The sequence below is a fragment of the Netta rufina genome, assembly GCF_964035555.1.
Source record: "Netta rufina genome assembly, chromosome: 17".
Lineage (NCBI taxonomy): Eukaryota > Metazoa > Chordata > Aves > Anseriformes > Anatidae > Netta > Netta rufina.
This window is the reverse complement of record NC_140141.1, coordinates 12,200,658-12,218,268: the sequence shown is the minus strand read 5'-3', so window position 1 is coordinate 12,218,268 and position 17,611 is coordinate 12,200,658. Positions and strand designations below refer to the sequence as shown.

Sequence of the window (17,611 nt, the reverse complement as noted above, 5' to 3'; positions counted from 1 at the left end):
CAAGAAGCCCAGAGATAACAAGAGTCACTACAGCCATCCTAAAGTAAACCATTCCCACTCATGAATCACATCTCCCAGTATCTCTTCACTTCGTTAGCTTGCTGAAAATCTGCAGGAGCCTGGATTCCTACAGACATATAACCTTTGAAAATGGTATGGAATTGTCTCCAAAAATCATACCAAGAATTTTTGCATGCTGCTCAGAAGAGCCCAGACTTAGAAAATAACCACATAGATCTGGAAATTAATTTCCAGTGTTCATTCTTCTAAACTTTCCATTTTTTTCTGACTTGCTGCAAGTCTGATTGAGTTATTTCAGAATGCAGCTGAGAAGCCAAGTCAGAAAACCTATTAACAGTGTCAACAAGACACAGCTGATTGCCCAGAACAGTTGACGCACAAACCCACAGAGATTTAAAAAAAAATCCCACAAAAAACAGTCTGACAAACTTTAAGAAAAATAGTGACCTACAAAGATACTTTTTTTCCATCAATTTCAAAAGGCAAATGGTAGGTGTGACCAGAACTGTGACCTTTATGAAACAGAGTTCTCTTGTTTAAAATGAAGCACTTTTTTTTTTTCTTTTTTTTTGCGTTTAACCAAAGGTAAATATAAAGTCCTTATATACAACCTTAAATCCTGACAATTGAAGCATCAACAGTACTGAAACGTGTATTATATGGTAGTGGTGAGCTCTGCCTCTGGGAGTTAGATGTGGGTAGGGAGAAATGTCTCATAGGATTTCCAAGGCTTCCACCTACTGCAGAATTATTTTCAGCAACACAGAAAGGAGGATTGTATTTGTTACTGGTCAGATTTTGCTGTCACTCACCATCAGCAACAAAGCCCAGAAAAGCAACATCTGCCCCCATGGGGATCAATTCCTGAAGCAACCCTTCTCCCCAGCAAACGTGAGAGCTGCAGAGTTAGTTAGACAACAGAGCGCCTGAAATGAGGGTGAACGTGGCCGCAGTGCAATGCAGGCTGGTGATACACTTACTTGCTAGCTTGTCTTGAGGGCTGTCCCATATCTCCTGGTGCTGTGGGTGAGATGTACCATGGAGCTGTTGGGCCGGTGGAAGCACTTGTCTGCCTTCCTGGGCACGCAGTGAAGGCCTGGGAGGGCTCTTTCCATGCACCCTTGAGAGTCTGTGGCAGAAGGGGAAGGTTTCCAAGCTGAGCGACAGTGTAATCCAGGTTCAAAAGCAGCTCGGGGCCAGGCAGAACTGAATTGGGTACCAATAGGAAGGTCTGTCAGGCCAGTCCTTGCACCCAGGAGACCCTTGTGTGATGACAGATCAGATCGCAGGCACTTCTACTGAGCAAGCGTGGGGACAGGCTTGCTGTGGGCCTCCAAGCTGAAGGATTGCCTGAGACTCTTTACTCTGATCGTACATCAGGCTTTTCTGCTGCTAACAGTTGAATTAGTCCCTTGCTCCAAGCACAAAGCTGCAGCTTCTGATCTTTGAGCAGGGCAGGTTTTCCCCAAAGGCCTGTCTCCTTGGGTCACAGCGAGAGGCCTGCCCAGCCATGGGCCTTCCCAAGCAGACGAGTCCCACACAGTCATCCCCACACTTTCAGGAATTCTGCCACGTGTTTATTTTGCATGACAGACCTGGCTTCAGCTTTTCTGCAAGTTCTTCCTGTCCCGTACATGACAGAGCCAATGTACCAGGTTGTGATCTTTTTTATCCTGGCCAACTGCAGTCTTCTACCTGCTTTGTCTGCTGTTCTGATTCCTCAACGTTGGCTGCAATGGAAAAGGAAAATTAAAAAGCTAGTGTGCAAATATAAATCCAGTGGGTTTATATCCACCAGAGCCTGGTCTTTGACCCAACAGGGACAGGGGCTGCTAAGGCAACGTCTCACAGGTGGACGTGGCCCCCAGGAAGGTGCAGGGGAGGGCTGCATCCTTGGCAGTGCAGGGTCCCCACCCTCCCAGGCTGCTTTGAAGCCTTACACTTTGTTTTCTCTGCAAATAGACTAGGAATGACCTAACAAGCTCCCACTCCTTTGAGCTTAAGCAGTTTTTTTTGGTCCTGCCATGCCAGGAAAAAAAAGCCAGCAGGCAGCTTGGGTTTCTAGGCTGCCAGACACACCGAGCTGCATAGCCAGGGACAGGCTGTGGTGGGCTACCACCCTGGGCCACATCCAAAACTGTGATATTGCCAAGTAAGTGCCCATAGGAATTTTTCAAAAATACCATCTTAGATGGTGTCTCCGTCGGGCCCATCACAAGCTGCTTTTCTTCTCTGCGAAAGCTGGCAGTGGAAAGAGACTTTGTTCTTCTGTGCAAAACCACAATGGGCACGGATCCCACCCTGCCTGCCCACCCTCTGTCCTTATTGCTCCTGGCCCTGTGGCTGGGTGAGGGAGTGGTAAGAGACAAAAGTCATCTTGCTCTTAATTTGTGAGTGCTGATTATTATTATTATTATTTTTGTTTTGTTTTGCTCAAACACCAGAAATTGAGTTTTGGGTGCATGTTGCCAATAAACCGCTCCCAGGCACCAAGTGCTTTACTTCAGTATGTTTTGTGCGTCTAGAAGAAACGATTAGTTCCACTAGAGTGGTCCTTTTCTTTTAAATGGAGCATTATTTATCTCAACCAACAGATCTTTGTTCAGGTGTATTTTCTCAAAGATACAAATGATAGATCTAGCCCATGGAAAATGCTGCTCAGAAAGGTGAATTTCCTTGAGCAGCTGGAACTGTGACTACATGATTTCTCCCCAGAATCCTAACATGCCTGTTTCCCACAGCCCTGCATGCTTGGTGGGTAAATCACATTCTGCCTTTACAAATTATTTTCCACCAATAGTTATTTTGGGATCAGAATCTTTCTCACAAGGCTTCTGGGTTTTGGTTTTCTTTTATGTTTTATTATTTTTTTTTAATTATTTTGATTTTTTGTGCTTTTTTGGGGGGAGGAGTGTCTCATGTGCTGTTTTACATCAGAACAGAACATTTCAGAAGGTCACTCTCTGAAAAGTGAGGGGTTTACCCTTCTGTGATGGTTTTACCCGTAAATGCAACAGAGTATGCTTGTGTCTGGTCTGCCTGCGTTGCTGTCATTGCATTTGGGGCCAAAAAGGGGGAACCCTAGCTAAATATTGAACTTCAAGAATCTGCATAATACTTTGCACAAATGCAGAGAACAACTTTGACCAAAACAGTTTACGGTTTCTTTCATGTTTTTCTATTTTCTTTCAATTTTTCTTTCTTCCTAAGCCAGCTCTACTTTTCTCAATGTGAAACATATTCGCACCCTAGGTGCAGACTTTCTGGGAATGATGAAAATGAGGTTTGGGTGTTGATAGCAGTGTTTGAGTGAACTGCTGGTCAGAGAAGCGAATGCTATTTACTATTTATGTTGAGTGAGTCTTACAAAAAAAAAAAAAAAAAGGAAGGGTCACTGGAGGGTTAATGAACGAAAGTCTTTGCAGAGCAAACTGAGGACTGAAGGCTGTGTGAATCTGAGGTAGACGTGAGTGGTTCTGTGTGTGAGCACTGTGAGCTAGGATACTTAGCCATTGTACTTTAACTTGCCTTTTTTTCCTTCCCTGCAGGGAAGGGCATCCTTGCCTTCTTTAGAGCTGAAACAAAGTCAGGTCCATCCTCTGTCACAGTCACTCAGTCCCACTGAAGTCAGCGGACCTCAGCGTTCCCTAGGCTTGCAGGGGACTCTGTGCAGAGCTGTGCCTGTGTACAGAAAGGGGAACAAGTTATAATGATGGATCTTGGTGTGGGATATTCACATTTCTACTGCCAGATAGTCTGCTCCCTGAGGATTACCCCATCACTCACAAGTTCTGAACATATCCCCTGCAGCTCACCAAAAACCATTGTATTTGATGTCTTGGGAGGCACTCATTCCTCTTCAGATACTGTGATGGCCAACAAAATGAGCAAAGTATCCTGCTATGTGAATCGTGACCTGAAGATGGGGTTGAAAGATGTTTGAGGGTTAGAGAAGGGAGAACATATTACTGGTGGAAATGCAGAAGGATGTGTCATATTTTTATTTTTGTAAGTCTGATTCTCTAAGTGCTTGTAAAGTACTTGACTGTTGTATATGTGGTGATGCAGTAGTTCTCAATATCCTTTTATTTTTGTATATTCCCCATCTCCACAATAATCCCTTCCTGTTCAACTCATAGAGAGTAATTTAAGAAGACAAAATTTATATATCATAATAAAATGTGCAAACTGTCATGCTGATGTATGTGAGCTTCCTTCATCTTCCTTACCCATTTTCTTGGTGCCTAATGCTGCTTTCCCAACCAGAGGGAATGTTTTTGGTGTCTTCCTCCCTCGCCCATGGGATTTAGCCCAGCTGCCCCAGGTTGGGAGGCTGTGGACCCATACAGGCAGTGCCATGACCTGACACCTGCTTTGTCCTGTGTGCCCAGTGGAAGTTTAAGTGACTCAGGCAAAGTGCACGAAACTCATGCTTCCTGCAGAGGCCGTTTTGTTCTTCAAGATTTTACCGATCAGCAGTTTTACAATTTCTTCATCTTAAATTTCCCTCTTCCTGCTCAATCTTGTTCTACCCAGCTATGAAGCCCTGGTGCTCAGTCTAGTTAATTCCTCTCCCAGCTTTTCCATGCCCTTCAAGGGCAGGCAGAACCACCGTAATGCTTCTGTCATGGCCAGGTACCCACATCCTCGTACACTACCAGGACCCATGCTACTTCCTGGCTTCCCAAATCACGAAGGCAGATGGGTTGCATCAGGGCTAAAACCCTGCCTAGCCATGAAATATGTTTTAAACCCATTGCTATAAATGCCTGGGGCTCACCAGCCAGCTATTAGTAGAGCTCCCAGCTGTCTTCCAAGACCTAAGATGTCTGCAGGGAGAATCTGACACTAATCCTTATGGAAAAACCATATTGGATTTATAGGGATGAAGTCAATAGGCTTGGATGAAAACGGCTGTTAAATGCTAAGGAATGGAAAGGAGAAGGAGAGCCACGTTGCGCAAGAGGCTTGCTTCAGGTGCACGGGAAATGCCCGTGTCCTCATCCCAAGTTTTTTTGACACAAATTATGGCTGAACTGCTCCTAGGATGAAGGATGGGAGATGCTCATGCTCAAGCACCTGAGGAATGGCAACAGCATAGCAAAGGCAGGGGATGCACGGACTGGGCGAGTTTGATGGTCGAAACCCAAACGCCAGACGAAGGACACGTGCATCCACTCCTGTTATTTAAATAAAACCGTAAGACATGAATGCCGTCCAATGAAGATTCCTGAGGTGGCAGCTAAATCCTCAGAAGCAAAAGCAGTATTAGATGCAGGATATGTGTTTTGGCAAGCGCACTCTGATGAGCTAACTCCTAGTGGCTTTTACTGTGCCATTTGGATGTTGTAAATTTAAGCAGATGATGCTTGGTATTAGTTTTGCTCCTGGGATATTTCAGAGAGTAATTGCACATATCTCTGAGGGATTACAAGGTGCTGAAGTTATAATGGATGGACTTTGAGCTTGGACGAGATGCCTTTATGAACAGAAGGAAAGGTTTAGGCTGGTTTTACAGACAGCACGAATGCTGTGTTTGAAGTGCCAAAAGCCTCACCTAGAGAAGTTGCTGATAATGGGCAGATACAAATTAATAATACTAAAAACCCACATGCTGGGATCCCAATTCCACCTACGCCTTTATCAGTCTAACTCCACAGCTATGTACAGCCAACAAACAGTGAAGGGATTTGACAGAAAAAGAACCCGACCTGATACTGGAGTAGGAAAACCCCGCTGCCAGTCTGCCAGCTTGGAACTGCCACGTGCGAGGCCTTGGGCTCGATCTCTGCTCCTTTGGCTCAGCAGATGGCAATGTCACAGCCTGGACCCGCAGAAGTGTCTTTGAAAGATCTAGGCAGTACCAAACATCAGGAAAGATGTGTCACAGTCCTCAGAACGGTCACAGGCCTGTGCCTGTGCAGAGCAACCACCAGCAGCACACCTGGGCTGAGGCACAGACTGCCTCTGCTGCGGCACAGGACATTGAACGGCCACCGAAGGCAGTGCTGTGGGGAGCAGACGTGGGTGGGTGGCAGGCTGTCACTGCAGCACTGCGGTAGCTCCCAGACCAGTGGCAGATAAGCGCTGGCACCCGACTCCTGCCTGCTCCTGCCTCTCCTGGCTCGTTGCAGAGGAGAGGGCCAGGACCTGCCCGGCCCTGCACAGCTTCTGCACCAAGTCCCCTTCCTCTGACAACATGCTCAGCCACAGGGGGCAACTGATGCAGGAATAGTTTGTTCTCAAATAGGATAGAGGGTCCTGGAATTGTTTTTTTGGGGGGTGTAAGGATGGAGTTTTTATGAGCTCCATTTTCTGCTTCTAATAATGATGCTGGATCCAAACAGCTCCACGCCTCAGAGTCCAAGGCAGACAGGGAGTTCACATCTATGAGGATGAAAATGCTCATCCTGCCAAGCCTTTGATGCTCCTCGTATCCTTCCTACCCGGCAAACAGGCGGACAGCACATTTCTAGCATAAAAATATCCTCCTCTGCAGTTAACCACCTCCAGATTCCCTTCCTGAGCCCATCCTAGCCCGGTGATTAGACATTTCTGTACACATAAACATCCAAATCAGCTCCCTGGGGCTCTTCCTCTCTCACAAGCAGATCCTGAGACCAGCGGCTATTTCCAGCTCCTTGAAATACAAATGGGATCAGGGTTTTTCCAAGCTGACCACTGCAGTCAGGGGCCCACTGCTCCACGCAGGGCACTGTGCTTGCTCCCTGGCCATGCAGCCCCCCAGCACATCACCCACCGCTCTGGGGATCAAGCTGCTCCAGGTGCCCTGCTTTGGGTGGGAATGCCAAGGGGCCACGTGCTCTGGGAAACCTAAAGTGGCACCAGGACGTGCAGTAGGGGTGCACAGAGGAGGGACAGTGCAAAGCACCCCAAGTGCAACACAGTAGATGAACAAGCAATGCGCACACACTTACACAAACATGCATGCAGGCACACGTGAGTACAAACTTCTCTTTGATGGGGGATTGTCGAAACGTTACCCTCCCTTGGGGCTCTGCAGTGAAAAAATCTGCTTATTCATAAACCAGCTAGAACCATCAATCCCCCATTTATCATTTTAACATAAATAATAAGGGCAAGAGGAACATGCCGGCAGGAAACCAGCTATAGATGTAGTGTTGAAATCTGCCCATTTCTTTTAAGCATGCCCCACTTACTGATAATAAGCAGCGATCCAACCAATTCCTCATCTGAGTCCGCAAGCATTGGATTACAAAGGACACAAGCCAACACCCTGCTTTATGCTCGTGGAAGGCCATTTGGGTGGGAGGCCAGCTAGGAGAACGCAGCAAATTTAAGAAAACACATTTGTCTTTCTGACAAATGCCTCAGGAAATAAAAGCCTTCGTACTCTTCTTTGACCTCTTCCACTCACAGATGGGTTTTTGCCGTGCTTCCGACTGAGTTTGTTTAGCACCTGCCCCTCCAGGGCGTTCGCTGTAGGATGGTTTTAGGAAGGGGCTCCCCAGTGCCTGTATGCTCCCAAGGTGCTGGTGCCCACTGCTGTGTTTCGGGCGGGTGCCATGGAGCTACCAGCACGTTGTGGTGCAGAGCTGGCCCTAAATTGGGTTTTAGCTTCGGGTCCAGCTTCCAGTGGGGCTCTATTGGATGGCAGCAGCACAGGCCTCTTAAAGCATCTCTGGCTGGTTGCTCGTGGGCTTCGCCCTGTAATATAGATGGAACTAGGGGATACAGCACCCAGAGCCACCCACTCCCTGTCAGCTGGGAGAGGAATTGAGCATCTCCACCCCCTACAGCTCCAGCGGGAGCCCACTGTCAAAGAGAACATGGGGAGCAGCCGAGCAGCACCCCAGGCTCGGGATCCTTTGCTAAGCACAGCGCTGCTCTGCCTCTGGCTTTGCCCTTCAACTTTGCAGCCTGGGCCCTTTGTGAGTCCCCCAGCACTTGTAAACATTTTGGCAGCACCAGCCCTGTGTGCAAGCCCCAGCCGTAGCCGAACGCACTATTAACGAGCCACGTGTTTCAACAGCCTCCAGGCTTGGCACTGGACCCTGGGGACCCGGCTGAGCCCGGCTCCAGCAGCGCTGGGTGCAGCTCTTGGCAAAGCTCCGCTGGCAGAGGGGCGAGCACCCAGCTCGGGGAGAGCCCTGCTGCGTGCCCATGCCCAGCCCCTTCCCTGCCGCTCACCCCCTCCAAAGGTCTCTCCTCGATGTGCACTCAGAAAGAAAGAAAGAAAAAAAATCTCCTATATTTTTAAACACTGCCTAATGGTGAGGAGTAACATCTGGAGCGCAGCCTTGCCCCTCACGCACAGTCCTCCCTGAGCAACGAGCGGCTCGCCGCATCGCCCCACGAACCCGGTGGGACGTTGCCCAGAAGGAAGCACAAACTCCTCTGTGCTGGCCCTCCTGCACCTGCTGGTGGCCCGGGGACAGCAGAAGTGGCTGAGCGGCTACCAGAGAGCCCTGGGGAGGTGGGCGGCTGGTTAAAGCCTTGCTTGCAGCTGGGAGGTTCTTGGTCACTGAAAGAAGCAGGGCTGCTCAGATCGCCCCCAACGCTTGTGCCTGTGCCTCCTGTGCCGGCCCCAGCTGGCCCATCGCCCTGGTGCACCCGGAACATGGGGGGCAGGAGAAACCCCGCTTCCTTCAAGCCTGTTCCCAGCGAGGCTCCTCCAGCCAACATTAACACACGTTGCTTTACTTCCCAGCACGGCCCGGGGCAGAAAGGAACATCTGGACCTAATAAAAAGGTTGTTCCCCCTGCACAGAGACCCAGGAGCAACCTCTGCTGCGTGGTTCCAGCCTCTGCTGCTTGGTTTCTCCTTCTCCAGTGGATGGAGGAGCAGCTCTGCAGGACGCTCCGGCAACCCACGGGGACTGAACTTTGCCTGGTAGCTTAAAAGTGGGCCTAGTGCAGGGCAGTGAGATGGGTTTCATGTCTCAGGGGCCAGCACCACGTGAAATGGTTGTGACTTGTCATCTGGGTCTGGAGACGGGGCATAAGGATTTGTTGAACAGAACGGAGCTCTTTTTCTATTCCAAAACCACAAAAGCTGGAGATGGCTCTAACCCAAGGCCCAGGATTAACATCCCTGTGGGGAGAAGCTCTGATTCGGTCCAACTGGAATCCAGCTCCAGACCTGGCGCCCACCTCCAGGCACGCACCGGCCAGGCTCCTTGGGCCTGACCTCTGGCAGCCACTGCGCTTTCTCTACAGGGCTCGGGACAAAGCAGCAGCAGCAAACATTCCCTGGATCTCGGGCAGAGCGAGACCAGGATTGCTTGCCTGCTCTCCAGCCTTTCACAAAAAGAGGAGCTCACACTTCTTCAGCATCTGCCTCTCACCAGAGCGGATTTGGGGCTGTTGCAGTGCGCACGGTGGAGCTGCTCCGAGCAGAGCTTGGGACCGCGCTGAGCCGGCACGCAGCGTCCTTGGGAGCAGACGTTTGGATGGGAGTGTGGTGGCGCTCCCTGCCCCTGCCATCTCCTCAGCATTACCACCAGAGTTTTCTCCCAGCTGGCACATAGCCAGCCATCAAAGAGATTGCAAATGACTAATAAATATGAAAAGAAGCTGGGTGAGGGCAGCAAAAATCTCTGGCCAAAGATCAAGCTTCACTGACAATTGCTGCTTTTTCTAAGTACCCTGCTGAGCTTAAAGCAGCGTCGGCTTCAAAGCAGAACACCCTATAGCAGTAGCTCCTTGCTGCTCTCTACACACCACATTCGCACCATTCACACCCTTCCTGACGAAGGGAAGCACCCTGTGCTCTTCAGAAGTACAGACCAGGAGCGATGCGTGGCTGCTGCTCTGCTCTGTGCCACGCAGGTGGCAGAATTCATCACCAGGCAGTGCCGTGGGCAGTAATCCTGCCTGCTCTGTGCTCACAGGGGCTGACAGCAGGAGCTGAGAGCACTGCACTTGTACTGGCGGTGACACCGACCTCGCTTCAGACACTGCTCAACCTCCAGTCAGTGGCAAGTGATTTATTGCCACTCCGCTGCCCGGAGCCCTGACAAATACTCCGCTTGGTAATTACAGGAGGCCAAAAATGAGAGGATAAACAAACCTGACAATTAATTCAGCTGTTACACGCACACAGTGACACTTTTCCCAAGTTTCATGCGAGCCCAGACCTCCCTGGCTGGGCTCACAAACCAGACAGCATTAGCCAAAGTTCCCCGTGCCCTTGCCCAGCACCGATAAGAGCCAGGCATGCATCAAAAGGCTCTCTGGTTTCCTTCCAAGCCACTCGCCAGCCTGCGACATCTCATCAACTGCCAAAATCATCTCTTCAGCCTTCCGCACCGTTATCAGAGAGCATACATAATTTCATGGCAAATCACAAGAACTAAGCAGTGATTTAGACTGCCACTGCCAGGACGGTAAGAAACGCTTCCTGCTTCAGGGCTCCTAGGAGCCATTACCAATTTTTTCCTCACTTTGCAATCCTGTGCTCTGCTTAGGGGCTGCTGGGCACAACCTGCCTCCTGTGAAGGTTCAGGGACAAGTGTCCTTTGTATTCTGGTGTGTTTTTACCTGTTTTTATTTATCTTACTAAGCCCATCGCTGGGTACCACAGCCAAGTCTCTTCCTGCTACCAGCGGGGCGCACGGGGCGATGGAGAAGCTGGAGCACAGAGATGCAGGGAGGACGACCGCTGTCTCACTCCGTTTCCTCACGGTTCTTCTGACTCGTCCAGAACTGTCTGAAAAAAAATATCTTCCTCTTGCTTTAATTCTTTCCGAAAGAAAAGAAAACAAAGGAAAACACCAGCCCCATCATCCTAACTAAACATCAGTTCACCACCAGGAGAAGGTCACGGTGCTCCTGCACCTCCTTATAGCCTCTGTCCAGGGCAAAGCCATCAGGGAACATCTTTTATGTTTCCTCTCCCCTCCAAAAATCCCTGTTTGCCACCAAACCAAAACCCGAGTGAGTCTGGCTTTCTGACATTTTTCTTTATTGCTGGTTTTTGAAGCCATCTGCTTTTGTCCCATTTCATTTTCATCTCCTTATGTAAGAGCTTTTCAAGTAGGCCTAAAGTTTTCCATCATTAAATCATGAGTGCTGGCCCTGAATGTAGCGTTTTCCCACCTTCTGTTCCTTCAGCATCAGTGTGAATTATTGACCAGGGCAACTGCTGTCAGCCCTCATCACCACTGAAATCCTGAGGCGGGAAGCTGAACAGCCTGGCTTCTGTTTGTGCTATTTATTAACTTCTAATTGCCTCCCGAGCAGCAAGGCTTTCCAGGAGGAACTTCAGCAGAAACCACTCTCATTGGGCCCGGAGACCTTCAGGCTTTAGGAGCCAGCACATCTCTACCTCGTGCATGCAGCTGTAGGCTCGCTGTGCCTGGGTGCTGGCAGGGCTCTCAGGGTGGCGTGGATCCTTCTCCAGCCCAGGGACAGGAGCCTTTCGGACTCCGCGAGCACCCGGACAGACAAACAGGGTTGCACAGGACCACAGACAGCCCAGGAGCATCCCCCACGATTTGGGGCAGCCTGAATGGATCTTTAAGCACCCTAAATGCTGTGCCTTATACCTGTAAGCACAGATGCCCATTGCTCCTTTGAGAAGGAAAATGGTATTATTATTATTACGTGTAAAACCCATTTCTGAGCCACAGAAAAGGCAGCTGAAGGGTCTCAGTGCAAAACTGGTAACAGCCCTCTAATGGGTTAAGTTCCACAGTCACACACATATCCCTCAGCCCCAGCACCTCAGCGGGAAGCCAGTTCCCCTTCACCACTTGCCCTGTGAAACAAAACCTCCTCCACATCCCCCTGCAGCACAGCCCCAGGCCCCTTTCCTCCTGTGGGCCACTTTCTGAGACAGCAGCACAAACCCTCGTGCTCCAAACAGCCCCCAGACATCCTCCAACACAACCTCCCATGCCAAAAAATAATCCTGTGGGTACAGACGTGGGTGGGGGTCTGATGGCTGTGGCCCCAGCCAAAGTCAACCAAAACCCACAGGATGGACATCAGGGGTAAAGCAATCCAGAGCAGCAAACAGCTACCAGCGCTTCTGTCCCAGCTGTTAATTAGGTAGAGCTAATTAGCTTCCCCAGTAATTCCCTACAGGGCTTGGGAGAGTTTATCCACCACCAGAACTTTTTCCAACCACAGCTCAACACTGTTTTTCTTGGCTGATATTCAAGCAGCATCGAAACCAAGGGGTGCATTTGGTGGCATTTGGTTAAGGGGTCCCAGAGCCATCCTTGGGGCCCAGGGTCCCCCAGCCCCTAGGCCCGCTCCCCACTCCTCAGGCCCAAACAGAGCTCCAGGAGGCTGTTTTGTTTTGGGAGGGTTTTCTGTTTCCCCTGCGAAAAGCCAACAAAAACAGTCTGGGGCACGCAGGGTCGGGGGAAGAAGCCTCGGTGGCCAAACACATCCCGCTGTCAGGAGAACCCGGGGGCTGTTTGATGTCTGGGGAGCTGCAGGCAGCAGCTCAGTAAAATAAAATGAAAATATAAATAAGAAAAATAAAAACAGGGGAAGAAGAAAAATCCCTCTTCTGAGATGCTTCAGGCTGCTGGGAGACACATTAATGATGGGGAAAGATAGGGAAACCGAGGCAAAGAGGGGGCTGTGACTCAGCCAGCGCACCCACCTGCAAGCCGTAGAAGCGTGCGATGCCCCTTGGGCTCCAGCCAGCAAGCTCCCCCCTCACCCTATGTTAAAATGGGGCTGACACTGTGCCAGTGCCAAGGCCAGCCCGGGGCACACACCGCTGCTCCCACCTGCAGAGCCACCAGCAGCCCTTTTTCCCCCACTCTCAGCCCATTTTGCCGGGGGTTTCCCCAGCTGCACCCCGCCACCACGGGGTCCCCAACCCGCCCCGCTCCCACCCATACTGCGGCATCAACTGGCTCCTCCTGGGCTTACGCACGGAAAGAAGCAGGAGAGCTGTATTTTGCTGGCAAAGAAGCTTTTTTTTTTTTTTTTTTTGGTTTGTTTGTTTGCCTTTTTATTATTTAAACAGTCAGGCAGTGTTCGGCCACTGCTGCCCACACCGCTTGCTGGTGGGCGCGCTGAGCAAAATAACAGTGAACAAACCCTTCACCTTCAGTAGAAGAAAACCACCCCTTCAGAGCAAGCTGCGTAAATATTTACACCTTGTGGTTTCTATGTACAGCCCCGTCTATCATACAACTCACTTCAAAACAGCTATGCACAATTTGCTTGTACAAAAGATAGATATTTCCCCCCTTGGTACAGCTGAAACAATAAATTGCCCAATAATTTGCTTGCCAGTTTGTACAAACTACAAAGTTGGTTAACGTTACCTTTACACTGGGGTTGTTTTGTTTTTCTAACAGCTTAACGTGCCTTTCTCCTCCTTGGCTGCAGGATGGGGATGCATCACGGCCGACAGCACGACGACTTGGGTGATTTGGGGCAAAAGCACGTGAAAACAGAGCCTTTGGCTGGCAGGAGGACGTGAGGGCAGGACGGGGAGGTGTCGCTTGCAGTGTTTGTGACTTGGAGGAGCAGCAGCTCCCCGCTTCCAGGTTTCCCCAAGGGCAGGACCCCGCTGAAGCCAACCCCACACGCATACCCCACACAGGGCCAAACCTCCAGCACGGAACCGCTGCCACCAAGGCCCTTCCAGCCCTGTGGCACCACCAACCCCTCCTCAAAACACCGCCTTGCACAGGCCACACGCCCACACAGCCATCAGCCCCACGACGAAAAAAAAGTACCTCACAAACCTCTCACCACTCTTGAAAACGCAGCGAGTCCCTCACAGCGCAGCCCTGGGCCAGGCCTCGGCTTCCCTTCAGTGCTCCCAGGCCTCTGGGCGAGCCCCACCAGCTCCAACCCCTCCTCCAGGCACACGAAGCCGTGGTGGAAAAGTCAAAGAAAAGGGAATGGGGCCGTGTAACCTCCTCCTGCTGCATGGTGGCGTGAGGTGGTGCCTCAGCAGCTCCTCGCTGCCTTTCCTCACCTCAGGCAGCAGGCCCCGAGCCCAGCCCAGCCCTCAGGATCACTTCTGGCTGGTGTGGGATGTCCCGAGGGGCCATGCCTTGGGGCAGAAGGGGACAAGACTGCCCTGGTTGGGTGGTGACAGGGCTTGTGAGGGTGACACCAAGGGTGGGGAACCCAAATGTCACCCACTGCCTCCCTTTGTGAACCACAAGGTGAGGGAGCGCCGGCAGCCCCCCACCTCATCCCGCCGCCCGAGCTCAGCGCTGTCTCCACAGCCAGGGCTGATGCTGGGACAGCCTGTGAGGCCGGGGCTGTCCCCTCGGTGGAGAAAGCGAGCCCCAGCCATGGAGAAAACGAGCCAGGCTGTCCTCACGCCAGCTCCACCACCTCCACATCGCTCCTCCGCGCTTCTGGGCACCGTGGCCCTGCCAACCGCATCCGCTCTTCAGCAGCAACCTGCCCCTGGCTCGGCCTCTCCTCAAGACACCAAAGCAGCACACAGTATTGCTACTGTGCCAAGTGGTAACTTTATTCTTTGTTGTGTTTTTTTTTTTTTTTTTTTTTTTCTCTGTCTGAAAAGGTTAAGGAGGCGGCTTTGAAGATGGGTCGAATTTTGGATCCCAGCAAAATCTGCGACACTTTAATAGCGTTATGCCCAGACATCAGCTCTGTTAGCTTTACATCTCAGAGCCATGAAGACACCAGCAGCAATAACCTGGGAACTGAAAGACTTCCACATCGCTTGTGCATTGTCTCGTTTTTTTTTTTTTTTTCTTAAAAAAAAAAAAAAAGCACAACAGAAAAGACACAAACATTGATGAACATTAAAAACCTGTACATTGTAAAAAACGGAAAACAAAACAAAACGGAAAAAAAAAAAAAAAAAAAAAAAAAACAAGCCCCAAACAAACAACAAACACCATCATTCTCTTGCTTTGAAATCAGAATCACCCTGGGAACATTGCAGGGGGAAAAGAAATAACCATCGAGAACGTGACAAGGCGATCCTCGCTGTCTGACACGCGGCGGATCAAAGAGCTGCTGGAAGGCGGCGCGGGCTGGCTCCCCCCGCAGCGGGAGAGGCGGAAAGTCTGTGCCGTGGTCTTGTTTCCTCTAGCGTATAGAATGCAAAGCATTTAATACATTTTTTGTGTTTTTTTTTTTTTTTTTTTTTTTTGCCATTTTTCTCCCCCAGAGCGAGAAAGCAGAAGTGAATGAAAAAAAGTCTAATATTTTGTTCTTTAACCATGTAACTGCAGATATGATCCAACATCATGGAATGAAAAAAAAATAATGTAAAGTAGAGCATTCGTGTGTATCACAAAAATACAATAAAAACTTTTTTTTTTCTTTTTTTCTTTTTTTCTTTTTTAAAGTTTCCTGTGAACTCCCTGCCATGCCGGCCTCCTGCCCACGCTGCCCCTGCACCCGGCCAGCTCTGGAGGGCTCTGGAGAATCAACGACTGCAACCAGCAAATGGATTCTGCTGAATTAGCAGAGGTGTGTGTAACGGGGGGCCCTGCAACCATGGCAAGATTTTCTTTTTTAAATCTAAGTTCATACATTCTCCTGACTTACAGACAACTTTGATGGATCACTCTTACCTTTTTTTTTTTTTTTCTTTTTTAAACATTTCCATACAATGGACAAACACATCAAAGCCTGTGTGTAAGAACAGAACCTCTTTTACAGCATGTAATACTGTGTTTTGTTTAAGTCCTTCCTTGCGTAAAATATTGACATAATTCACTGAAGGTATCAAAAATATACCCTGTAGACCAATACAATTTACAATTGCCTTTTCTCACCATTCAGAAAACAATGCACTTAAAGCAACCAAGCCCGTCCCCAGGCAGCGTGCGAGCCCCCCCCAGGGAAATCTCTTCCCACTCCAATTGCAGCCCGGGATATCCATCACCGAAGGGACCAGCTTTTTTTTCAGAAACGGATCTTCCCTCCCTCCCCTGCTCCTCCCAGCCGCGTTCAAAGCGCGTTGAGGCCAACGCGTCCCATCCCGTGCGGCCAGGACGATGGGCTCCCCACCCTCAGATCAGCCGGGGGAAACCAAACCGGGTTTGATCCTATTCAATATTTTTAAATCTTTTTTTTTTTTTTTTTTTTTTTTAAACCATCTCAAGGTTTTGTGTTTCCGTGGCACAGCCCCACGGAGCCCCTCACTCGGCGCCGTGGGAGCAGAGCGTCCGTGTGTGCGCGGCCCCGGGACGTGCGTGGCCGCTCAGTCCCTCTCTCGAGCGCGGGGTCACCGCTCAGCCATGCTGGCAAGGATGAAGGTGGGATCCTTGGGTTTTGTATCGTTAAGGCTTTTTTTTCTTTTTTTTTAGACTGAAGAGGATGCAGAAAATTCCAGATGTTGAGAACAAAACAAAACAAAAAAATAGGAAAAATAAACCAACAACAAAAAAAAGTTGTCGCCCCCCCAAATTGGCTGGTTGGGAGGAGAAGCTTAAAAAAAAAAAAAAAAATTAAAACCCAAAAAAAAGCTCTGCTCCTGCGTCTTTGCTCGTGAGAGCCAGCGGGGCCGGGGCGCTGGGTGCTCGCCCCGGGCAGCTCGCTCGCTCCCCGCGCCGTCGGTTTGGTCGCCGTCTCCCTGCCCCTGGCTCGCTTCATTCACTGTCCGAAAGGGTTTCGTACTGGGAGCAGAGCAGGGGCTTGGGCTCCTCGTCCCACGCGTGGTGCTGGCTGCCGGGCGTCCCCTGCGGCAGGGGGGCGGCGGGGGCTGCCGTCACCACCCCGCTGGGGAGCCGCATGGTGAGCGGGTTGTAGGGGAACGGCGTCGAGCCTGCGTGGGGAGGAGAGAGCGGGGGGTCAGCGCTGTGGGGCTCACCCAGGGGGCTGCTATGAGGACACGCGGCCCCCCCAGGACCTACCTGCGGACGACGGCCGGTCCTCCCAGACACGGTTGGTGAGGGGCGTCCTCCGGTTGCAGTCCCCCTCCGAGTGCACCGAGGACACGGACGGCGGCCGCTCGCCGGAGGACAGACCCGGCGCCGGGGACTTGGCCTTGCGGCTGTTGGGCCTGGCAGCGATCTTTGGCTTTCCCCCTCCTCCTGCAAAGAGAAGCGCCCGCTCGTCACCAAGGCCCGCGGGGAGGCGGTCGCGGGATCCGGGCCGCGATGGTTTTTTGGGGTCGGGGAGGGGGGGAGGAGTGCATGCACCCAGCGCTTCCCCAGCACCACGCGCGGTTTGAAAGCCTGCAGCTGCGGGTGGTGGCGCGGGAGGGACAGGGATCCACGTGCCACACGCTGTGGCCAGATACAGGGACCCTGTGGCCACGAGGGTGCCGCCACCCCGAGTGTGTTCCCCGTCCCTGTGGTCCTTAATCAGCAAAATCAGCCAGATTTTGAAAGGCTTAAGGGCCAAAAGAGCCTGTGCTGGGTATGTTAGCCCAGCTAAGCAGGAGGAAGCTCCTGAAGGGGGACGGATGGACAGATGGGTGGGCTCTGTGTCCCACCCCACCGGCCCTGGGCAGCCTCTGCCGGGCGCAGGGAAGCGCGGGTGGAAGAAGCTGCTGGGATCATGCAGTGGCCAGAGAAGCTTTTCTGCAGCAAGCTGGGGAGCGCCTGCTCTGAGCTGGCCTGGATTGTAACACGTGTCCCCGCGGCTTTGCCCCAGCATCACGCGGGGTTGAGGCTGCCCCCGGCACCACTGT

General features: G+C 51.1%; 1 protein-coding gene across 14 annotated transcripts in view; it reads right to left on the bottom strand.

The window, feature by feature from the left end:
- Positions 1 to 15,610: 15,610 nt before the first annotated feature.
- NCOR2 (nuclear receptor corepressor 2) overlaps positions 15,611 to 17,611 on the bottom strand; it is a 221,957-nt gene continuing 219,956 nt past the window's right edge. For all 14 annotated transcript variants that reach the window (XM_084297100.1, XM_084297101.1, XM_084297103.1 and 11 more), the window contains 2 exons: positions 16,830 to 17,009; positions 15,611 to 16,741 (listed from right to left, as the gene is read on the bottom strand). In XM_084297100.1, coding sequence (XP_084153226.1) covers positions 16,566 to 16,741; positions 16,830 to 17,009 — 356 coding nt within the window. In that variant the 3' untranslated portion in view covers positions 15,611 to 16,565. The remainder of the gene's footprint in view (positions 16,742 to 16,829; positions 17,010 to 17,611) is intronic.